We start from the raw sequence: 18,664 nt of genomic DNA, 5'->3' as shown, positions 1-18,664 counted from the left end.
TCTGTGAGTGAACATTTTTCATCTGGCTCTGGTTGATGGACCTTAGGGTTCGAGGTGGGGGAACAGATTGTGAAATCTGCCCATCTCTGATACATGGGGCATGGTACAGGCAAAGGTTTCACATTGGAAAACGTAAATATTTGATTGTGTGTTGCTCAGCTCTAATCTATCTGTGAGGGGAATAGGGAACTTACTAATAATTAATTGCCTCATGATCTATTTTTTTATCTTTGCATGCAGGTTTATTGGCATTCTAGTGCTCACGTTCTTGGAGAAGCAATGGAAAATTATTATGGTGGATGCTTGTGCTATGGACCTCCCATTGAGAATGGTTTTTATTATGACATGTACATTGAAAACAGGTATTGTTTTGTCAACAAGTGTTGGCATTTTGGAGTTGGTATAGCACAGATGAAGTATAAACTTGGGTTTTAATGTAACCTCTTCCTTAAAACTACGTTAGAATATTTACTATCTTCACCATAGCATCAGTACTCAGTAGCAGTAATGTGTTCTGCAAAGGAGGTGTTTGTGCCTGCATTTCCTTTCACCAGTGGAAATGTAGAGGCAAAATATGACTATTCTTGATGAAAGAACCATTGGTTATAGAATTTCATACTCCAAAGCTGGCTGAACCCAATATTTTTATATAGCAAATCTCAGACAATATTAGCTTTACTTAGCAAAATCAAGTGGTACAGATGTGGAGAGTATCAGTTGAGGCTGGAGGCGGGATGTTGGAATAGTTGCATACTCTGTCCAACCATGTGGCACCATTTTTAAAAAGGAAAAGGAAAGGGTCCAGCTTATACTCTTTGCTGACATGCTATTTTTTCCTGTGTGTTGGGAGCTATTTTTTTTTTATTCTCAGAGAAAAATGACGCATGCAAAATCTCCCCACCTGCAGGCTCAGATGATAGCCCAGGCAAAGCTTTGCCACTTGAATGTCTTGATTGCATACATTTTAAAATGTATTTTATTTATTAAAATCCTTATACCTTGCTTTTCCAACAATGGTATCCAAGGTGGTTTACAATGATCAAAGGCACTCCAGAACAAAAATACAACATACCACAGTAAGGTGTGCAGAGTAAAGCTAAGCGAGCTAAATGATCATACAGATGTGGAAATAAACAATTTTTTCCTGGTGTCTAAACATCAACCTTGCCACTGTCCCCAAAATCCAAGATGATTAAATCAATGATAAAAGTCTATATTGCTTATTAAAATGTTTGCCCTTTAAATGCATCATTATTTATATATTTAAATGTATAGAAACTAAGGCTGCCACCTTAACCCCAGTTATCTTGGAGGAAGCCCCATTGCATTCAGTAGTGCTTACTTCTGAGTAGACATGGTTAGGGCTGTGCTGCATGTTTATAATTTAAAGGAACTTTAGTCATAAATAAGACCATCTTCTTTAAACTGCCATACAATGGTGAAAAAAAGAACTGCATAGGATTTTCAGCTTGTAATGGAGGATGATAAACTTTCATGCTGCTCTACATGGTCTTTTACTTTAAGATCATTGGCCTTTCTTTTTTCTAGAGGTGTATCTAGTACAGAATTTCCAACCCTGGAGAATCTGTGTAAAAACATCATAAAAGAGAAGCAGCCTTTTGAAAGGCTAGAAGTTCGCAAAGAAATCCTGCTGGATATGTTTAAGGTAAGTCTCTGGGTTTTCCAATATTCAAAATCATCCACTGCAAACGTTGCTCTGAACTTTGGAATCTGAAGACTAGTACTTGCTCATGCTGGCTGTTTCCACAGCATGTAAATGCAGATACTCCCTCAAAACCATTGTCGTTCCACAGTCAGGGGTGCAAGGGAGACAGCAGGCAGGAAAGGGGAAAATATTTTCAATGCTGCTTTTCTCCTTTCTTAACAGATAGGGAACCTGGGGCTCTTCCAGCGTTGTTGGACTTCCAGCTTACATAACCCCCCTCCTCCCAGCATAGTCAGTGGGCAGAGATGGTGGGAGTTTGAGCCCAACAACTTATGGAGGGCCACAGGTTCCCCATCCCACTCTAGGGATAATAGTGTTTTCTTCTCAGTTGTCTGTTTCCTCTTCCCTGCCCAACAGGCTGCAAACCATTTTTTATGCTCCTTGCTCTGCATATCAGGTACATGCCCACAGTACTCTTCCCTAGCCCTGTCCTACAAAGTCTCTTTTTTCCCTGAAATGTTGCTTGGGGCAGGAAGAGAAAGTCACCGTGAGAGGCCGTGTGTAGCTTAAGCCTGTAGTTATTTCAGAGCAGAAGCTTCTGTTAGTAGTTCTTGGATTGAGAAGCAGGAGACTGCTTTAGCCTGCAGTTACATTGGCCCTGGTGACCTCACCATCTTCTTTAATTCGTGATGAAATTGTGTCCTGAAAGAAGCTGTGCTTAATATAGCTAATATGCAGCCAAACCATCTCTTCCCTGTCTAGCTTCCCCTGCATGTTTCGTAACATACTCTCTGGCTGGTAGGAATGTCAATCTTCCCAGGCTATGTCTGGAGAAAGGAGTCCAGAAGCTCTTAGCAAGGCATCCAGAAATCTTGCAAGGGCTGCACAATAAGGCGGCTGCTGTGCCCATTTTAAATAAGAATGTAGGAGGGACCGTACTCTATTTTTTTTTTTAATATAATTTTTATTCAGTTTACAAATAAGACAAATTAATACAATTCAAACAATTTATAAAACCATTCTCTCATTTTTTGACTTCCCTCAACTTGGCTGGTACTCCTTCCCTTCTCAATTTTCCACACATTTCTTAGTTCTTATCTACTTCTTAAATTAAATCTGCTTTCAATCCATAATTTTAACTTTCTTTTTTACAAAGCTTCGCTAAACGTTGCAAGCGTTATTTGTTTTTCACCTAATTTATGCATATATTCTGAAAATTTTCCCATTCTTCAATAAATCTCTGATCTCGTCGATTCCTAATTCTTCCTGTCATTCTATCCAGTTCTGCAAAGTCCATCATTTTCATTCTCCATTCTTCCAGTGTTGGGAGTTCTTCTTGTTTCCATTTCTGGGCTAACAATATTCTCGCTGCTGTTACTGCGTACAAAAATAATTTCCTATCTTTCTTGTTTATCTCATTTCTCACAATACCTAGCAGGAATGCTTCTGGCTTCTTAACAAATGTATATTTAAACATTTTCTTCAATTCATTATATATCATTTCCCAATAATTTTTAATTTTCTTACATTCCCACCACATATGATAAAATGTACCTTCTTTATCTTTACATTTCCAACATTTGTTACATCCCTTGTACATCTTAGCTAATTTCACTGGTGTTAAGTACCATCGATACATCATTTTCATCACATTTTCTTTTATAGTTGTACAAGCAGTAAATCTTAATCCTTCTCTCCACAATTTCTCCCAATCCTCCATATATATGTTATATCCAAAGTCTTTCGCCCAGTCAATCATAACTGATTTTATCTCTTCATCTTTTGTGTGCCATTCTAACAATATGTTGTACATTTTAGCCAAAATTTTATAGTCACTGTTTATTATTTCTTTCTGGAATTTTGATTCTTTCTCCGCAAAACCATTTAACTTAAGCTCTTTTCTAAACATTTCATTAATTTGGTAATAGTGCAGCCAGTCATTCACATATCTTTTCACTTCTTCATATGGCTTCAACATCCATTTACCATCTATTTTCCTTATTAGTTCTCTGTATGTTAACCATTCCCCACTCATATTCGTCTTTTTCACACATAATACCTCCAATGGTGACAACCACCATGGTGTTTTTGCCTCCAACAGATTTTTATATCTTTCCCAGACTTCTATCAATGAGCCTCTTATGGTGTGGTTTCCAAACCCTCTGTGTACTCGCTTTTTATCATACCATAGATACGCATGCCACCCAAATCTATTGTCAAATCCTTCCAAATCCAACAAATCAGTATTTTCCAATTTTATCCATTCCTTTAACCAGCAGAGGCAGGATGCTTCATAGTATAATTTCAGGTCCGGCAGGGCGAAGCCTCCTCTTTCTTTCGCATCAGTCAATATCTTAAACTTTATTCTTGGCTTCTTACCCTGCCATATGAACCTTGAAATTTCTCTTTGCCAATTTTTAAAAATCGCTGCCCCCCTGATTACTGGGATGGTTTGAAACAGAAATAACATCTTTGGTAGGAGGGACCGTACTCTAAAGGCAGAAGGTCCTAGGCTCAATCTCTGGCGTTTTCAATTACAAAAGGATATGGAGTAACTGTAGGTATATGTGAAACGGAAACTAGTAGCCATTCCTTATCTGCACAGTGCAATCTAAACAATCTAGAAGCAGGTGGCTTCAGGGTCAGAAGCATGAGGTTCTGCACAGTGTCTCTTTGGGCCTAGATACAGAGACTGAGATAAAGAGCTGAGTTTGTTCATTTCTCTCTCTCTCCTCTTCTCCCTGCTGGGAGGGGGAGAACCATCTACAGATGCAGACCGTCGTAGCAGCATGCTAGTGACTGATTTATGGGCCAATGATGTACAGAACCATTAAGCTGTAAGCGGGCAATAAACCTTACTGCCTGAACCATGGGCATGAAGTGAGTTTATTGCATCAGTGATTGTCTCCGCAAAAGGCTTGACAACTTTCAGAGTGGAGCACGCAGAGGAACATGCAGGACACCTTGTGAGTTTGAAAAGATGCTCACAAAGATTCAACAGTAACACCCTGGAGCTGCTGCTTGTCTGAATAGGAAGTGAGGTAGGCCAGTGGTCTGCCAGAATAAGGCAGCCCAGACTGCAACTCCCATCATGCCTGACCAATGGCCACACTCAGTAGAGGTGATAAGAGTTGTATGGCATCTCCAGGGCACCAGGTTGCAGAAGGCTAGTATATGGCTTCATGCTTGTTCAAGAAAATTCAAATTCTCATTTTGTTTCCTCCCTTGCCTTTTTGCTCCTCTTCTGCATAGTATAACCAGTTTAAATGCCGAATTTTGAATGACAAGGTTGACACACCAACAACTACAGTGTACAGGTAAAAGGATGCGCAGTTTTGACTCAAACTTTCAAATGTGCTATTTTTTTAAATTCTTAGGAAGAAGACATTTGTAAGATGTATGTAATTTTAAATTTTGAGAGAAAATTATATGCTCAAATTTAGAAAAAAAAATACTGTATATATAATGAGAACATAGTTGCTTTATTATTATTGCTTATAACATACATCATGGAGGAGGGAACAAGCTTGTTTTCTCCTGATCTGGAGGGTAGGACCGTACCCAACCCAGTGGCTTCAAGTTACATGAAAGGTGATTCCAACTAAACATCTGGGAAAACTTTCTGACAGTAAGAGCTGCTTGGCAGTGGAGCAGTCTCCTTCAGGACGTTGTGGACTCCCCTTCCTTGGAGGCTTTTAAGCAGAATGGCCATCTGACATGGATGCTTTGACTCAGATTCCCACATCACAGGGGGTGGGACTAGATGACCCCCAAGGTCCCTTCCAACTCTACAATGCTGTGATGGTTCTTTGATCACACCATCACTGTACATGGTGCATTATGGTAAGCAAAAGGCAGGTTGCTGCTGCACAGATCTGACAATCTAAACTCTACAAAAGGAGGTTCAAATGAGGCAAGGATCAGTATAGTGGTACCTCGGGTTACGTATGCTTCAGGTTACAGACGCTTCAGGTTACAGACTCCGCTAACCCAGAAATATTACCTCAGGTTAAGAACTTTGCTTCAAGATGAGAACAGAAATCGTGCGGCGGCAGCGGGAGGCCCCATTAACTAAAGTGGTGCTTCAGGTTAAGAACAATTTCAGGTTAAGAACAGACCTCCGGAATGAATTAAATACTTAACCCAAGGTACCACTGTAAATGCAGTTTCGTGAAGTTCTTTTGTTTCAATTAAACATATAATCTGTAATATACAATATACAATATACACATACAGGTTCATACATCATGCTAAAGGGAAGCATAACAAAGATTCATTATGATCCCTATGTCAACAGTTTGTGCAATGCAATCAGAAATGGGAGCTGTGGTTTGAGGTGGATTTTGTAGACAGTGGTTTTGAGCTGTATTTTGGAATGTCTGAATTGAAAAGCTGTAGTTATAAGCTGTTGCTCCACCTTAGAAGCTGCTGCGCCATGGAGAGGGGCACATCTGAGAACAAGCACTGCAAGGATGCAAAACAAAAGCAAACAAGCAGCCACCAAGCCTGGTTCCCAGTTCCCAGTACATTTTTGGAAGCACAAACCATGGCTTGGTGTGATGCCTCAGGTTCATTTTAAGTGCAAGAAGTTCAGATTAACACAACTGCATGTGTGACAAAGTTCAGAATGGATTACCTTTTGATTGGCTATAGACTTAAATGAACTGGGAACCTGATTTTTTCTAATTGCATCTTAACCTTTATAATCTTCTGATAGGTGTGGTCCGCTGATTGACTTATGCAGAGGCCCTCATGTGAGGCATACTGGGAAAATTAAGGCCTTAAAGATTTTTAAGGTAAGCAAGCCCTTTAAAGATTAGGATTTTCAAGAGTGAAACACCCTTATAGCAGGGAGTAAGCTCCCTTGTGTTGAAATGGGGTTGCTTCGTAGTAAACTTGGACTGTACATCAAATAATATGGAATGTGGTTTGTGTGACGGTCCACTCATCTTCCAAAGGCTGTTGTATTGCTTGGCTGTTTAAACACTTTTTTCTATTTCAAAACAAACAAATAATAATATTGCCTCTGCTTTGCAATCCCTATAACTACAGTGGTACCTCGGGTTAGAGACACTTCAGGTTATAGACGCTTCAGGTTACAGACTCCGCTAACCCAGAAATAGTACCTCGGGTTAAGAACTTGGCTTCAGGGTGAGAACAGAAATTGTGCTCTGGCGGTGCAGCAGCAGCGGGAGGCCCCATTAGCTAAAGTGGTGCTTCAGGTTAAGAACAGTTTCAGGTTAAGAATCAACCTATAGAACGAATTAAGTTCTTAACCCGAGGTACCACCGTATATTAAACATTTTTTTTGAGGTGGGGACTTTTTGTATTGATAGAATTGAATGTGGTGGTTTGTGTGTAAACCACTGAATTTTTGTTATTTTCAAAATACTTTTGTTGATTTTTTTAAGGAAAATAGAAAGAAACAAGATACAGGGTCAAAGAGAAACGCGGGGGGGGGGGGGGAGAGAAGCAAATAATAACCAGTACCTTCACAAGCAGGAGGGGGGAAACTTGCAGTGTATATTTGTGTAAACGGTTGGTCATAGCAGAGTTATGATATATCTACATTTATCATTATGTTTGCTGGCTTGTTATGAAAAACAAATATAAGAACCCCACTTTCTGTTCTTGGAATCACAAGATCCATATCTTGGCATATGCCGAAGGAACCATCTGGCCACGAGCTTCCTAATTTGTATATGAAATAAAATGATAACATTTGGCAAAAGAAAAGTTATTTGTAATTGGTCCTCTGGGTACTTTTAGTTTAATGAGAAATCTTTTTGAGGAGGACTGTCTGCCATACTTTCGTAAACCAGTATTCTAAAGTAGGCAAACCAAATGTCTTCCAAAATTTTGCGAAAGCTTCCTGTGTAGTGTTAATAAATGTAAGGTAAGCTCTTTACTTTGTAAATCTGCTTCCTTCTCTGTGATTCAATAATATAAATAAGGCGATGGAGTTACTGTCTTTTGTAATTAAAGAAATGGTCACTGAAGAATTTACACCAAAATTCTGCAACCTTAGGGCAGTCCCGCCACATGTCTCTATAAAGGTAAAGGGACCCCTGACCATTAGGTCCAGTCATGACCGACTCTGGGGTTGCGGTGTTCATCTTGTTTTATTGGCCGAGGGAGCCGGCGTACAGCTTCCGGGTCATGTGGCCAGCAGGACTAAGCCACTTCTGGCAAACCAGAGCAGCGCACGGAAACGCCGTTTACCTTCCCGCTGGAGCAGTCCCTATTTATCTACTTGCACTTTGACGTGCTTTCAAACTGCTAGGTTGGCAGGACCAGGGACCGAGCAACGGGAGCTCAACCCATCACGGGGATTCGAACCGCCAACCTTCTGATTGGCAAGCCCTAGGCTCTGTGGTTTAACCCACAGCACCACCCGCATCCCACGTCTCTATAGATGCCAGTAATTTAACACCCCTCCAGCACATGGGTGAGCTGCTGGCCACACAAGGTAAATGAAAGCTGCCTAGGCATAAAGTACCAGCCATGAACTGGCTTCAGTGAGATTTCTCTTGTTTGAGCAGACAGAAGGTGGTTTAAGCCAAAATTCTTTCTACCACTCCTCTTCCTCTGGAATATCTCAACTGAGTTCTCACCAAAGTCTCTGATTCTGAGCAGACTGAAATGAAATATTTATTAACATTTCATGTAATAAAGCAATCAAACCTTTAAAATGATTATTTACTGAATTGAGTTCCCATCAACTTGTGAGCCTGAGAGAAAAGATCTAACCCTAAAAGCTTCAAGTGACAAATTTCTTTGTAAACCTTTAGCTAGTGTCTGCTGCAGAAGATTTCTTCTAGGTATTCTTGTAACCTTTGGGACATCTGTCACCTCAGTAGGTGGGAGCCACTAATTTATTTGGGCAGATGGGATCCCTGGTGACCTGGTCGCTCCTAGCGCTTCTTTGAGCTTCCCTGCAGAAAAGGTGGGTTTGGAGGGAGAGGGGGGGCATCTCACAGGTGCTTTCAGAGGAAGTTCCAAGCATATGGGGGCAGCAGGAGACCTAAAGAAATGAATATCACTGTCAGACTGTATTCAGTGGGGTAAATAATGCACAGGATTGCAGGCTTAGTTTCATAAAGAATTACTGGGCAATCGGAGATGGTTTATTTCCCACAAATGGCTCAGATTACATTTTTTTCTTGCAATGTACTTACATTTGGGGTAACTCTTTCAACAACAGAATTCCTCCACTTATTGGGAGGGAAAGGCTGACATGGAAACACTGCAGAGAATTTATGGAATATCTTTTCCGGAAAACAAAATGATGAAAGAGTGGGAGAAGGTCCAGGAGGAAGCCAAAAATCGTGATCACAGGAAAATTGGCAAAGTATGGTTTGTATGCATTCTCTTCGCTTTGAAACCTTTTTTATCTAAGACTAACAGATTTACTGCAGCAGAAGCCTTTGTGGACTAGTTTCTTTGTCAGATGCAATACATATGCAACAAATGCAGCAATAAATGTTGGTTTTTAATGTGACATACGAGTCCTTTTATTGTTTTGGCTCCCTAGAACTGTTAAAAGTGTACACTGCAGAACAGTTGCCGTGTTTTCAGGAGCGGGGGTTGACTCAAGACTGAAACAATGGGCAGTCCAGCATTGTGCAGCTGTGTTCAAGTGTGAAGCAGCTTTCTGACATGAGGGTTAAAAGAGAAGCAAGGCGGAGGAACCTTTTTGGCTCTCTTATCCAGATCTGTCTTGAGGGCCAAATTTGACCCCATATGCAATATATATTGAAGTCTTGAAGTAGGGATTTCAAAGCACCTTGCAAGGTGCTGCTGAAAGGGAAAGTTTTTGACAGCAGAGAGTGGAAATCCACCTCCATGCCAGCTTGATTTCACTGTAGAAGAATAAGTCAGTTGAATGACATGTTTGCATTGCATGACTGCACAGAATAATGATTATTTGTCGTCGTCGTCTTTTTGTTAAATGTTTTTTTATTCTTTTTCACAATTTAATTCCACATTAACATTAGTAAAAAAGAACATTTTTACCCCCCCCATCCCCATGTACAGCAGTATCTTTTCAAAACCCTTTTTCCCGAGATTCCAGGAATCTCTGGACCTCCCTCCACCCCCTCTTCTCTTACATTTCCATTTCCATTTATCCAATTTTCTAATAATTACCTGTAGTTAATCAAAACTTACTAACACTTCAAATCATTTACACTTCAAATCATTAACACAGATGTTATTTAAGCATCTAGAGTTTCATTTAAAACAACTTTCTGCATTCCACATCTGTGTTTAACTATTACTTTTTCCTTCTAATTTTATCCCCATCTCTACTAATTGCAAGCGTTTAATCAAAGCCTGGTAATGTAACAATATCTACAATATTTTGCACATAAGCAATAACTTTTTCCAAGACCATTTCCCATTCTTTTTCCTAACTTTGGCGTTCTTAAATTTCATCAGAAAACATCTGTCAGTTGAGGCAAGTTCCAGCTCGCCTTTCCTCCAAACTTCTCTCCGTCTCAGAGGTTGTACTTTCACCTAGGCCTCCTCAAGGGTTTTCTGCCTAAACCACAAAACTTCCAAATCTACCCTGTTCTTTTGGACTTCATATCGGTCATCTTTTCCCAGTGTTCAGGCTTCCTTTCCAACTTTTGCCTCGGAATATCCCCTTCCTCAATTCTCCCTGTCCAAAACTCTATTGTTTCAATCGGTTCTGTCACCCTTTTAATTCTTTGATCCATTCAGGTTGTAAACTCCTCTGTTATTTTAGCCATAATTCCCCTCATCTCTTTCGTGAAATCTTTTTCCAATTCAGATTGAGGTTTATCCCCCGGGTCCTGTACTTGGGCCCTTCTATTCAGACTCAACTCTGACTGTTTAATCACTGTCATATTTTTGTCTTTCTGTTGTTCTCAAAACATCCAGTTTTCACCACCACCTTATCAGTTTCAAGGCCATTCAGTGTAAGTTCCCAATAAACAGTAAACAGTTTCTGTGCTTTCCCACTACCCCCTTCTTTAGACCCGTTTATACACATATGCAATTTAACATAAAAACTAAATTTAAAGTTGATATTCATATATTACAAATATCTACCTTAAAGAAGAGACTGAAACAATATATCCATAAGAATTACCACTTAATTGTCCAGGAGAGAGAGTACTAAACTCAGTATCCAATTTTCTAAAATGTCTCAGGGTAGAATGTAGAGTTGCAGCACTTGAAGATCCTTATAAATAGGCATATCAACCTCACTTTCCAGATTTTTTTCTCCTTAAAATTCCAATTTATATACAGGAAACTGAGTTCAGTGCTCTGTAAATCCCTCCAGCCAAGATATGTCTATCTTATATTCCCCCAACAGAGTACTTTAATTGTCTTAATCCAAATTTCCTCTGCTGAGTTCAGTTTTAACGGCAGCTGCAGTCCAAAATCCAGTTTCCTCTTTTATACTCCAGTATCGATAACAAGCCAAGAAGAGTGGATTTCAGTTGCCTTAACCTTTCCTCCCTGCAACTGAGGAAAAGCTTTGGAAGGGCTGCGTAAGGGCTCTCGGGTGTTGTCAGAGTCCTGGCACTACCTTCCCTTTTCCATACACAAATACCAAGTCTTTAAAATCCCGTAGCAATGTCAAACAATAAAGAATGGGTTTCAGTTGCTTTGAATTCTCCCATCAGCAGGCCCACACCGTAAATATCAAATAAGATAAAGTTTTCCACTTGCAATTTTTTCCATGTACAGTTAATTACCCAGAAGATGAAGAACGGACTTCCTTTTTAATCCTTCGTCTGGCACCGAATTAAGCTTAATTAATTTCAATAGTGAATCTTCTTACATTTCCATCGGCTTGAATGTTGGTTATGGAAAATCTCTGCTGGTGGCCGAAGCGTTAAGGCTTCGCTCCCGCGGAGATGCATTGCTGCCAAGGCTGCACTCACTCCCGCCTCTTTCACCCACTCTCCCCAGCCTGGGAATTGCAGGAGAGCTCTTTGCAATCTGCTGGACCCCTCAACGTCTTGAGGACCCTCTCAAGACTTTGGGGGGGGTACGCCTCACCTTGGCGTTTCCCCCTGACTCTCCATGGGGCTCAGATCTGTCAGAGCGATCAGATCTGTGCTCCGTTCGCCATCTTGCAGAGACCAGAAGCCTCATTTCTGTCTTCTTTTAACTTCTGATGTTTGATTGTGTGGATACAGGAACAAGAACTCTTCTTCTTCCATGAACTGAGTCCAGGAAGTTGTTTCTTTCTGCCCAGAGGTGCCTTTATTTATAATATACTCATGGATTTTATCAAAGTAAGTGACATTTACTAATTTGAAATTGTTATAAAATATTTTTTTTCCCTGCAGAGAAATGGACATTGGTTGCTACTTATTTATTTAATTATATGGTTGTTATGGCCTGGATCTTTATTTAACCCAAACAGTGTTGCCCGCCTGGAAGAAGCAAATACCAGCTGGCTTGAGGCTTTCAGAAGTACAAAACAACCTATAGGAGAAAAGAAACCCTAAAGAGGGGGACTCCAGAGGACAGCCCAGTGAGGTCTGAGCAGGCTCAGAGGCTAGAAGGTGCTGGCTGGCTGTGGGGGCGCGGAATGGAGTATTCTAGAAAGTGGCATGGCTGGTGGGCTGGAGCCCAGAGCAGGAACTCTACAAACCGTGACATTTTGTAGGTGGTGCCACTGAAGAGCAAGTGCTGGGTAGGGATTAGAGTGGCCCAGCTTTAAATTCCCACTCTGCCATGAAGCTTAGTGCGTAATACTGGCTCAGTCACCATCTGTTCACCTAACCTACCTCACAGGGTTACTGTGAGGATGAAATTTGGAGTGTGTGTACACCACCCTCTCAACACTTTTTGAGGAAGGGTAGGATAAAAGTGTTATAAATTCTAAGCAGGTATGAGCTTTGAGTGTAGAAGTATCGACATGCTTATTAAATGGTCTGATCAGCAAGGCTATTCCTGTTTGCAAGTGTGGTATAAATAATTGAGGTTACAAGGATGTACCTCTTTGCCTGGCATTTGATGTGGTTTTTTAGTACCATTTTAGTTTTTCATTTAGTTTTTTCGTAGCGTTTTTAGTACTGTACTTTAAATTTGACCTGACTTGGGACCTTAGGGTGAAGGCTGGGAATAAATCAAATCATTAATAATGCAAATACATTAAAGAGCAAGAATTGGTTTGTGTGTGTTTGCCTACTGCTTATGAAGAATTTGGTTTCCTTGTGCAGGAAGAATATCACCGGCGTAACTTCACAGAGGTTGTGTCTCCTAATATCTACAACAGCAAACTGTGGGAGGCTTCTGGCCACTGGCAGCACTACAGCGAGAACATGTTCTCTTTTGAGGCTGAGAAGGAAATGTTTGCCCTTAAGCCAATGAACTGCCCTGGACACTGGTGTGTGGTTCTTTCCATTATTACTCCCAATTAATTTGAACTATTGGAAATTTATTTTAGTTTGGATTAAATAAGAATAAGTCGTAATGGGGGGACATGTGCATTCAAGAGCAGGGCTGAGGCCCCTCCGAGTCTTCCGCAGGCCACAGCCCTTCCTCAGCCACATCTGCTACAGGCCCTGCTTCACACGCTGCTTGAGTGTTTTTTCCTGCCTGGATTGGGCCCTTGAACTCTAATAAACACTTTGGCTCCCCTGTAGGATAGGTGTGTGTGTGCACACATGCGCAGGAACTACTGTGCAAATGTAACTTTTACATATTACTCTGGCCACACCCACCACTGTTATGTGGCCCCCAGAAGGGAATGTGACCCCTTGGGCTGAAAATAGTCTCCACCTCTGTTCAAGAAGATCTCTTGCTGGGCCAAACTTCTATGAGGGTGTGCCTTCTCTCTCTCCTGGCCCCTGTGCCCTCTTGCTTTCTTCTGTCTCCTTGCTAGCTGTCCCCCTTTCTGATTTCCCCGCATTACACCCAGATCACCCTACACCCCCCCCCCTTTTCTGCTTGGCTGAGTGCACTTCAAGACAGGCTGTGGGTGAGGCTCCAGCTCTCCAGCATCTTGTTTTAGAGGGCCAATTTCAACAAACCAGATGTGCTAGCGGAAGCCAGTGCCAGAATTCCCACTAGGACAACAGGGCTCCCCCCCCCCCCCCCGCGTACCTGTTACAGACTGGCTGGATGCAGAGGGATGGTGGGAGGGGCCAGCAGGGGAACCCCCAAGGGAAGAAGGTTCAGAGCCCGGAAAGGGGTGGTGGGACAATGATGGGTGGTCAGAGGGAGAAGACTGGGAGGAGGTGTTAGAAGCAGAAGAGGTAACAAGGCTTAGTGAGTGGGGGGGGGGGGAGTTTGTGAGAAGAAGTCCAGAATCAGAGGCAGAAGCTGAAGCTGGAGAGGAGGGAGGCCAGGAGGCAGAGAGGAGTCAGGCTGGTGAAGAGGCACGGGTGTCTCTCCCTTCTGCTACGACCAGCTCCTCTCCCCCCTGGTCTCCAAGAACCAGGAGAGGCATGAAGAGGGTGGCAGAGAAGTTAGCTTCACGTAGGCACTGTCTTAGATTAATTGGGGGAAACCCTGGAAGAGAGGGGACAGACAGCTGTGGAGAGGCAGGGACCTTCAGTCTCAGCAATTGCTGCATGGGGGCAAGACCTGCCAGACTTGAATTGCTGGGCTCCTTAGGCCTGACACTCCTAGGCAGATCCTGTTTTTCCTAATAAAGAGTTAACTCCAACTGGCTCAATGTGATTTACTGCTGGCTCCCTCTAGTCAGCACCCCGGCTTCTCCCCAGATTTGCTGTGGAGTAGCGTTCGAAACTCCCCTTGTTGTAGGTGTGTTTTGTGATGGAATTTCATTAATTCGAGCAGTTTCTGACCTCTGGGTGCAGTATTGAACCTAAGATTTCAGATTAAAACCACCACTCCTGGAAGAAAAGGAGGACCTTTTTCTGCCTCCCCACTTCTAGCCACTCTCTGAAGACTGAAGAAGGGACCCTCATAAGAATATAAGGGGGGTGGGCATGGGAAGTATGGCTTTGTTTTTTGCAGTCTTCAGATGAGGACTAGACTATGTAATAAATGAACATAAGTTTTTAGCTGCAGTTCATTCATTTTCAGCTTTGTATTCTTGTTATAAAAAAGCACACCTTGATACTCCATTGTGGGGCCCATAACTAGGTTTAAGGTGCCATTTAGCTCCTAGCTTTCATATCTCTGTTTCTAGCACTGCTCTGGAGGGTTGGAAGAACCACCAAACCCCAGTGTACAGGGGGAGGAGAGGCAAACTTGTTTCATCTGGCTAGCAGATATGCTCATGCTGACAGAACAATCCTTTTAGAGTGACATTGAATTCCACCCAGATAATGCAAGTGGGGCCCAGAGCCATTCTTTGGGTAATGGATGGCAACAGGCTGCCAGAAGGTCACCAACCCTTTACTCGGAAGTATCATCATATCAACATATTCACTTCTGTATTAAAACAGAAATAGCGGCGGTGGACTTTTCTTCAGACCGGCCGTGTTGTTATAGGGGTTGACCTTTCATTGGTGTGCCTTCCTCTCTCCCCCCCCCCACCCCGTATTACTCTGCAATGGAGAAAACATACATGCCTGCAAGGTTTAATGACAGGTGGGCGCAGGATTTAGGCAGGGGAAATGGCACGGGGGGAGCATTTTTTTTTAAATCCCACCAAACCTCTCCCTTCGCCACTAGGTCAGTCAAATCTGGAGTCTTTTACTCTTGCTTTACACACAAAACGTCTTCTAGTGGATTGTTTGGTTTAGCAACTGTAATAAAAAAAATAAGAATGTCAGGAGAACTGACTGCATATCTCCATATCGTAGGTATTTTGACCCTATGGCATGAAACCCACTGGGTGACCCTGAGACAATCACCATCTCTTGGCTTGCCCTTCTCACAAGATTATTGTGAGGGTAAAATGTGGGGAAAGCCATCCGGACAAAGGGCAGGACACAAAGGAGGCCTGTGAATAAACAGGTCAAGTAACCATGCTTGGATCTAATAACTATTTCATGTCTCTAGCTTGATGTTTGCCCATCGTCCCCGGTCCTGGAGGGAGATGCCTTTAAGACTTGCTGACTTTGGAGTTCTTCACCGAAATGAGCTTTCAGGGACCCTAAGCGGGTTGACTCGGGTCAGGCGCTTCCAACAGGACGACGCCCATATCTTTTGCACAATGGAGCAGGTAGTGCACTTACGTTGGGGTTGCCACAGTAGAGGAATGCCTTCACTGTTTTTTTAATGATAAAAGAGTTCATGATAAACTAGTCCCTGTGTGGTCTGAGTGCTAAATAGACAGCAGCTGTTGTGAAAGGGCTTCCCAGCCAAACCAAACCTTAGCATGAGAAGGGACTAAATCCACAGACTTTTATCAGCCACCGGCTGATAGGTAGACATTCAGACCATAGAACTACAATTAGCAGAGGTGGCTCTGTGTGGTGTCATTTCCCCTCCTTTGCTAGAGAGGAAGGAGCACGTAGTACTCCCTGTTCCACCCCTTCTCTTCCTTTGACCGGTGATAGATGCAGACATGCCTCAGCTCACTCTAGCTCTAAAGTTGGTTATGCACATACCCAAAGCTAGCTGGTTATACTGTAAATAAAAGTGCCTGCATAGTTTTAACTGCTGCCTTTGCTGTAAACCAGTGCATACAAAGTAAGTAAATAATATTTTTAAACTACTTTTACGAGTTGTAGCATGATACATTCTTAAGCAGGGTAAAAAGGAGGAACCCTCCTTACTTCATAGCTGAACTTGCTCAAATCAAGGTTTTTCAGCCTAATTCCTATGCTTTTAATTTTGCTGCCAAGGATGGGATTTTAAAACTCTTTTGAGCCCACACATGTGGGCACCTGGAGGGATAGATTGCAATTACTACATCGTCTCCTACCCATTAAATCCCATCCCACACACATCTCCACTGTAAATTTATTTGCATTTTAAATTTCAGATTGAAGAAGAGATGAAAGGCTGCTTGAACTTCTTGCAGTCTGTATATGCTGTCTTCGGTTTTACCTTCCAACTACATCTTTCCACAAGGCCTGTCAACTTTCTAGGGGAAAAGGAGATCTGGGACCAGGCAGAGAGGGTAATTTAATTCTGCTACTCTAAAAAAGAGAACACAGCGACTTTGTGTGGCACCTTTATTATGCAGTTTCCATAAGACGTCTCTCCCTCTCTCTGTGTGTGTGTGTTTACGTATTTATGGATATCTGATGGATACATGATCATGGCGACTCGGAAATGGCCAGAAAGGGGGGCAGAGACAGGGGTGAGGGACATAACCCCTGCACAAATTGGTCAGTGCCTCTCTCTCTCTCTCTCTCTCTGTGTGTGTGTGTGTGTGTGTGTGTGTGTGTGTGTGTGAAAGAGAGAGAGAGAGAGAATGACTGACTAATTTGTTTTGAACTGTTAAATTGCTTTAACCTGCCTTGGGACCTTATGGTAAAGGACAGGTAAGAAATAAGAAGTAGAAGCGGAAGCAGTCATAGCAACAGTTCTTATATTTCTGGCATTTAAACTAGCAAGGAAGAGCATGAGGACACATGGATTGGAGGATGGTTAGATGTTTAAGCATTGGTGTGCCATGGGGGCTAAGCTGTAAGAAGTCTAACTTCAGGTGAGCCGCAATCAGTATTATCCGCTTCCCATCTGCAATAGGGGGATAATAATACTAATTTATTTTGGAGGATCGTTGTAAGGAATACAACAAGATAATGTAAATGAAGAACTGCTCTTCTGATTTATTCTTAGCAACTCCAGAACAGCCTGGATGACTTGGGGGAGCCCTGGAAGCTAAATCTGGGAGACGGAGCATTTTATGGTCCCAAGGTTAGTAAAGATTCATGCTTTTGTACTCATGTTCTTACTGAAGCCTACAGGTGGAGGATAAATGGCAAAGCCCAAACTATAATTTTGCCATTGTTGTCCTTTGCAGATTGATATTAACATCAGAGATGCTATTGGTCGGTACCATCAGTGTGCTACTATCCAGCTTGACTTCCAGCTGCCTATCAGATTTAATCTTACTTATGTGGGGTAAGTTTGCATAAGAGTCTTTTAGGACTTGAGCTGATCTGCTTAAATATGTAGAGCCTAAAACAAGGAAACAAGGGATCAGAGGAGGCTGTAAATGGACTTGGAGGTACTAGGTGACAAGCTGAAGAAGTGCTTAAATGTCTGGAGCATTGGTGTGGCATAGTAACTGAGCACAGTAAGGGCTCATCCACACTTCCGTTTGCCCCACTGCTTTCCCCCGGGAAAACCCATGGTTTAGCGCTGAATCATGTTTTCCAGAGGTTGCTCTTTGTTCTGATTTATCACCAAAGTGCGGGTTTTCTGGGGGAAAGTGATGGGGCCGAGGCACAACCTTTCAGGCCCATGGTTAGAAAGCACAGGACAAGGGCCCGTGTGGACGAGCTCAAAGTCTGATTTGAGGTGAGTCACATCAGCACTGACTACCACATGTGCTATAAGGAGATAAAATTGCTCTCTTATTTCAGAAGATTGTTGTAAGGATTGCAACAATCTGAAGTACATAAATAAAGAGCTGTGAATACCTTAAAGCAATATAATATGTACTAACAGTAAACTAAATTATCTGAGTGCCAATCCTTTTTTCGCCAAAACAGAACTAATCATGAACAAGGGAAGAATTTTCAGCAGGCTCAAGAGAGCCTCAAGGTTTTCAGAATAGATTGGTGATGCAAAGTGTTGTATGATCTGTCAGTGGGATGCAACTTGTTGAAATGGCACTCTTCCCAACTCCTTCCTTGTGAGAAGTTGTAATTCAGTAATGTAATGTAATTAGAAGCCATGCCTTTTAATGTGCTAGAATTAACTCTGGTAAAAGAGGGGTGAAACCAGATTCAAATCAAGATAAGCTTGTATTAAATCTTTCCACTTTTTAACTTCCATTCTTTCACAGAAAAGATGGAGATGACAAGAAGAGGCCAGTGATAATCCATAGAGCTATTTTGGGCTCGGTGGAGCGAATGATTGCCATTCTGGCAGAAAACTATGGTGGAAAATGGTGCGTAGCAGTAACTGGAAGCA

General features: G+C 42.1%; 1 protein-coding gene across 3 annotated transcripts in view; it reads left to right on the top strand.

Annotated features, from left to right (window-relative positions):
• Nucleotides 1–18,664, top strand: part of TARS3 (threonyl-tRNA synthetase 3) — a 28,823-nt gene that overhangs the window by 5,309 nt on the left and 4,850 nt on the right. For all 3 annotated transcript variants that reach the window (XM_083412755.1, XM_083412754.1, XM_083412756.1), the window contains exons 5-16: nt 241–362; nt 1,549–1,666; nt 4,919–4,983; nt 6,384–6,462; nt 8,871–9,017; nt 11,842–11,940; nt 12,874–13,040; nt 15,632–15,794; nt 16,560–16,697; nt 17,363–17,440; nt 17,547–17,647; nt 18,537–18,641. In XM_083412755.1, coding sequence (XP_083268881.1) covers nt 241–362; nt 1,549–1,666; nt 4,919–4,983; nt 6,384–6,462; nt 8,871–9,017; nt 11,842–11,940; nt 12,874–13,040; nt 15,632–15,794; nt 16,560–16,697; nt 17,363–17,440; nt 17,547–17,647; nt 18,537–18,641 — 1,382 coding nt within the window. The remainder of the gene's footprint in view (nt 1–240; nt 363–1,548; nt 1,667–4,918; nt 4,984–6,383; nt 6,463–8,870; nt 9,018–11,841; nt 11,941–12,873; nt 13,041–15,631; nt 15,795–16,559; nt 16,698–17,362; nt 17,441–17,546; nt 17,648–18,536; nt 18,642–18,664) is intronic.

This window comes from Podarcis tiliguerta, assembly GCF_965153285.1.
Source record: "Podarcis tiliguerta genome assembly, chromosome: 14".
Lineage (NCBI taxonomy): Eukaryota > Metazoa > Chordata > Lepidosauria > Squamata > Lacertidae > Podarcis > Podarcis tiliguerta.
Note: the sequence above shows the minus strand (reverse complement) of the source record. Positions and strands in the feature narration are given on the sequence as shown.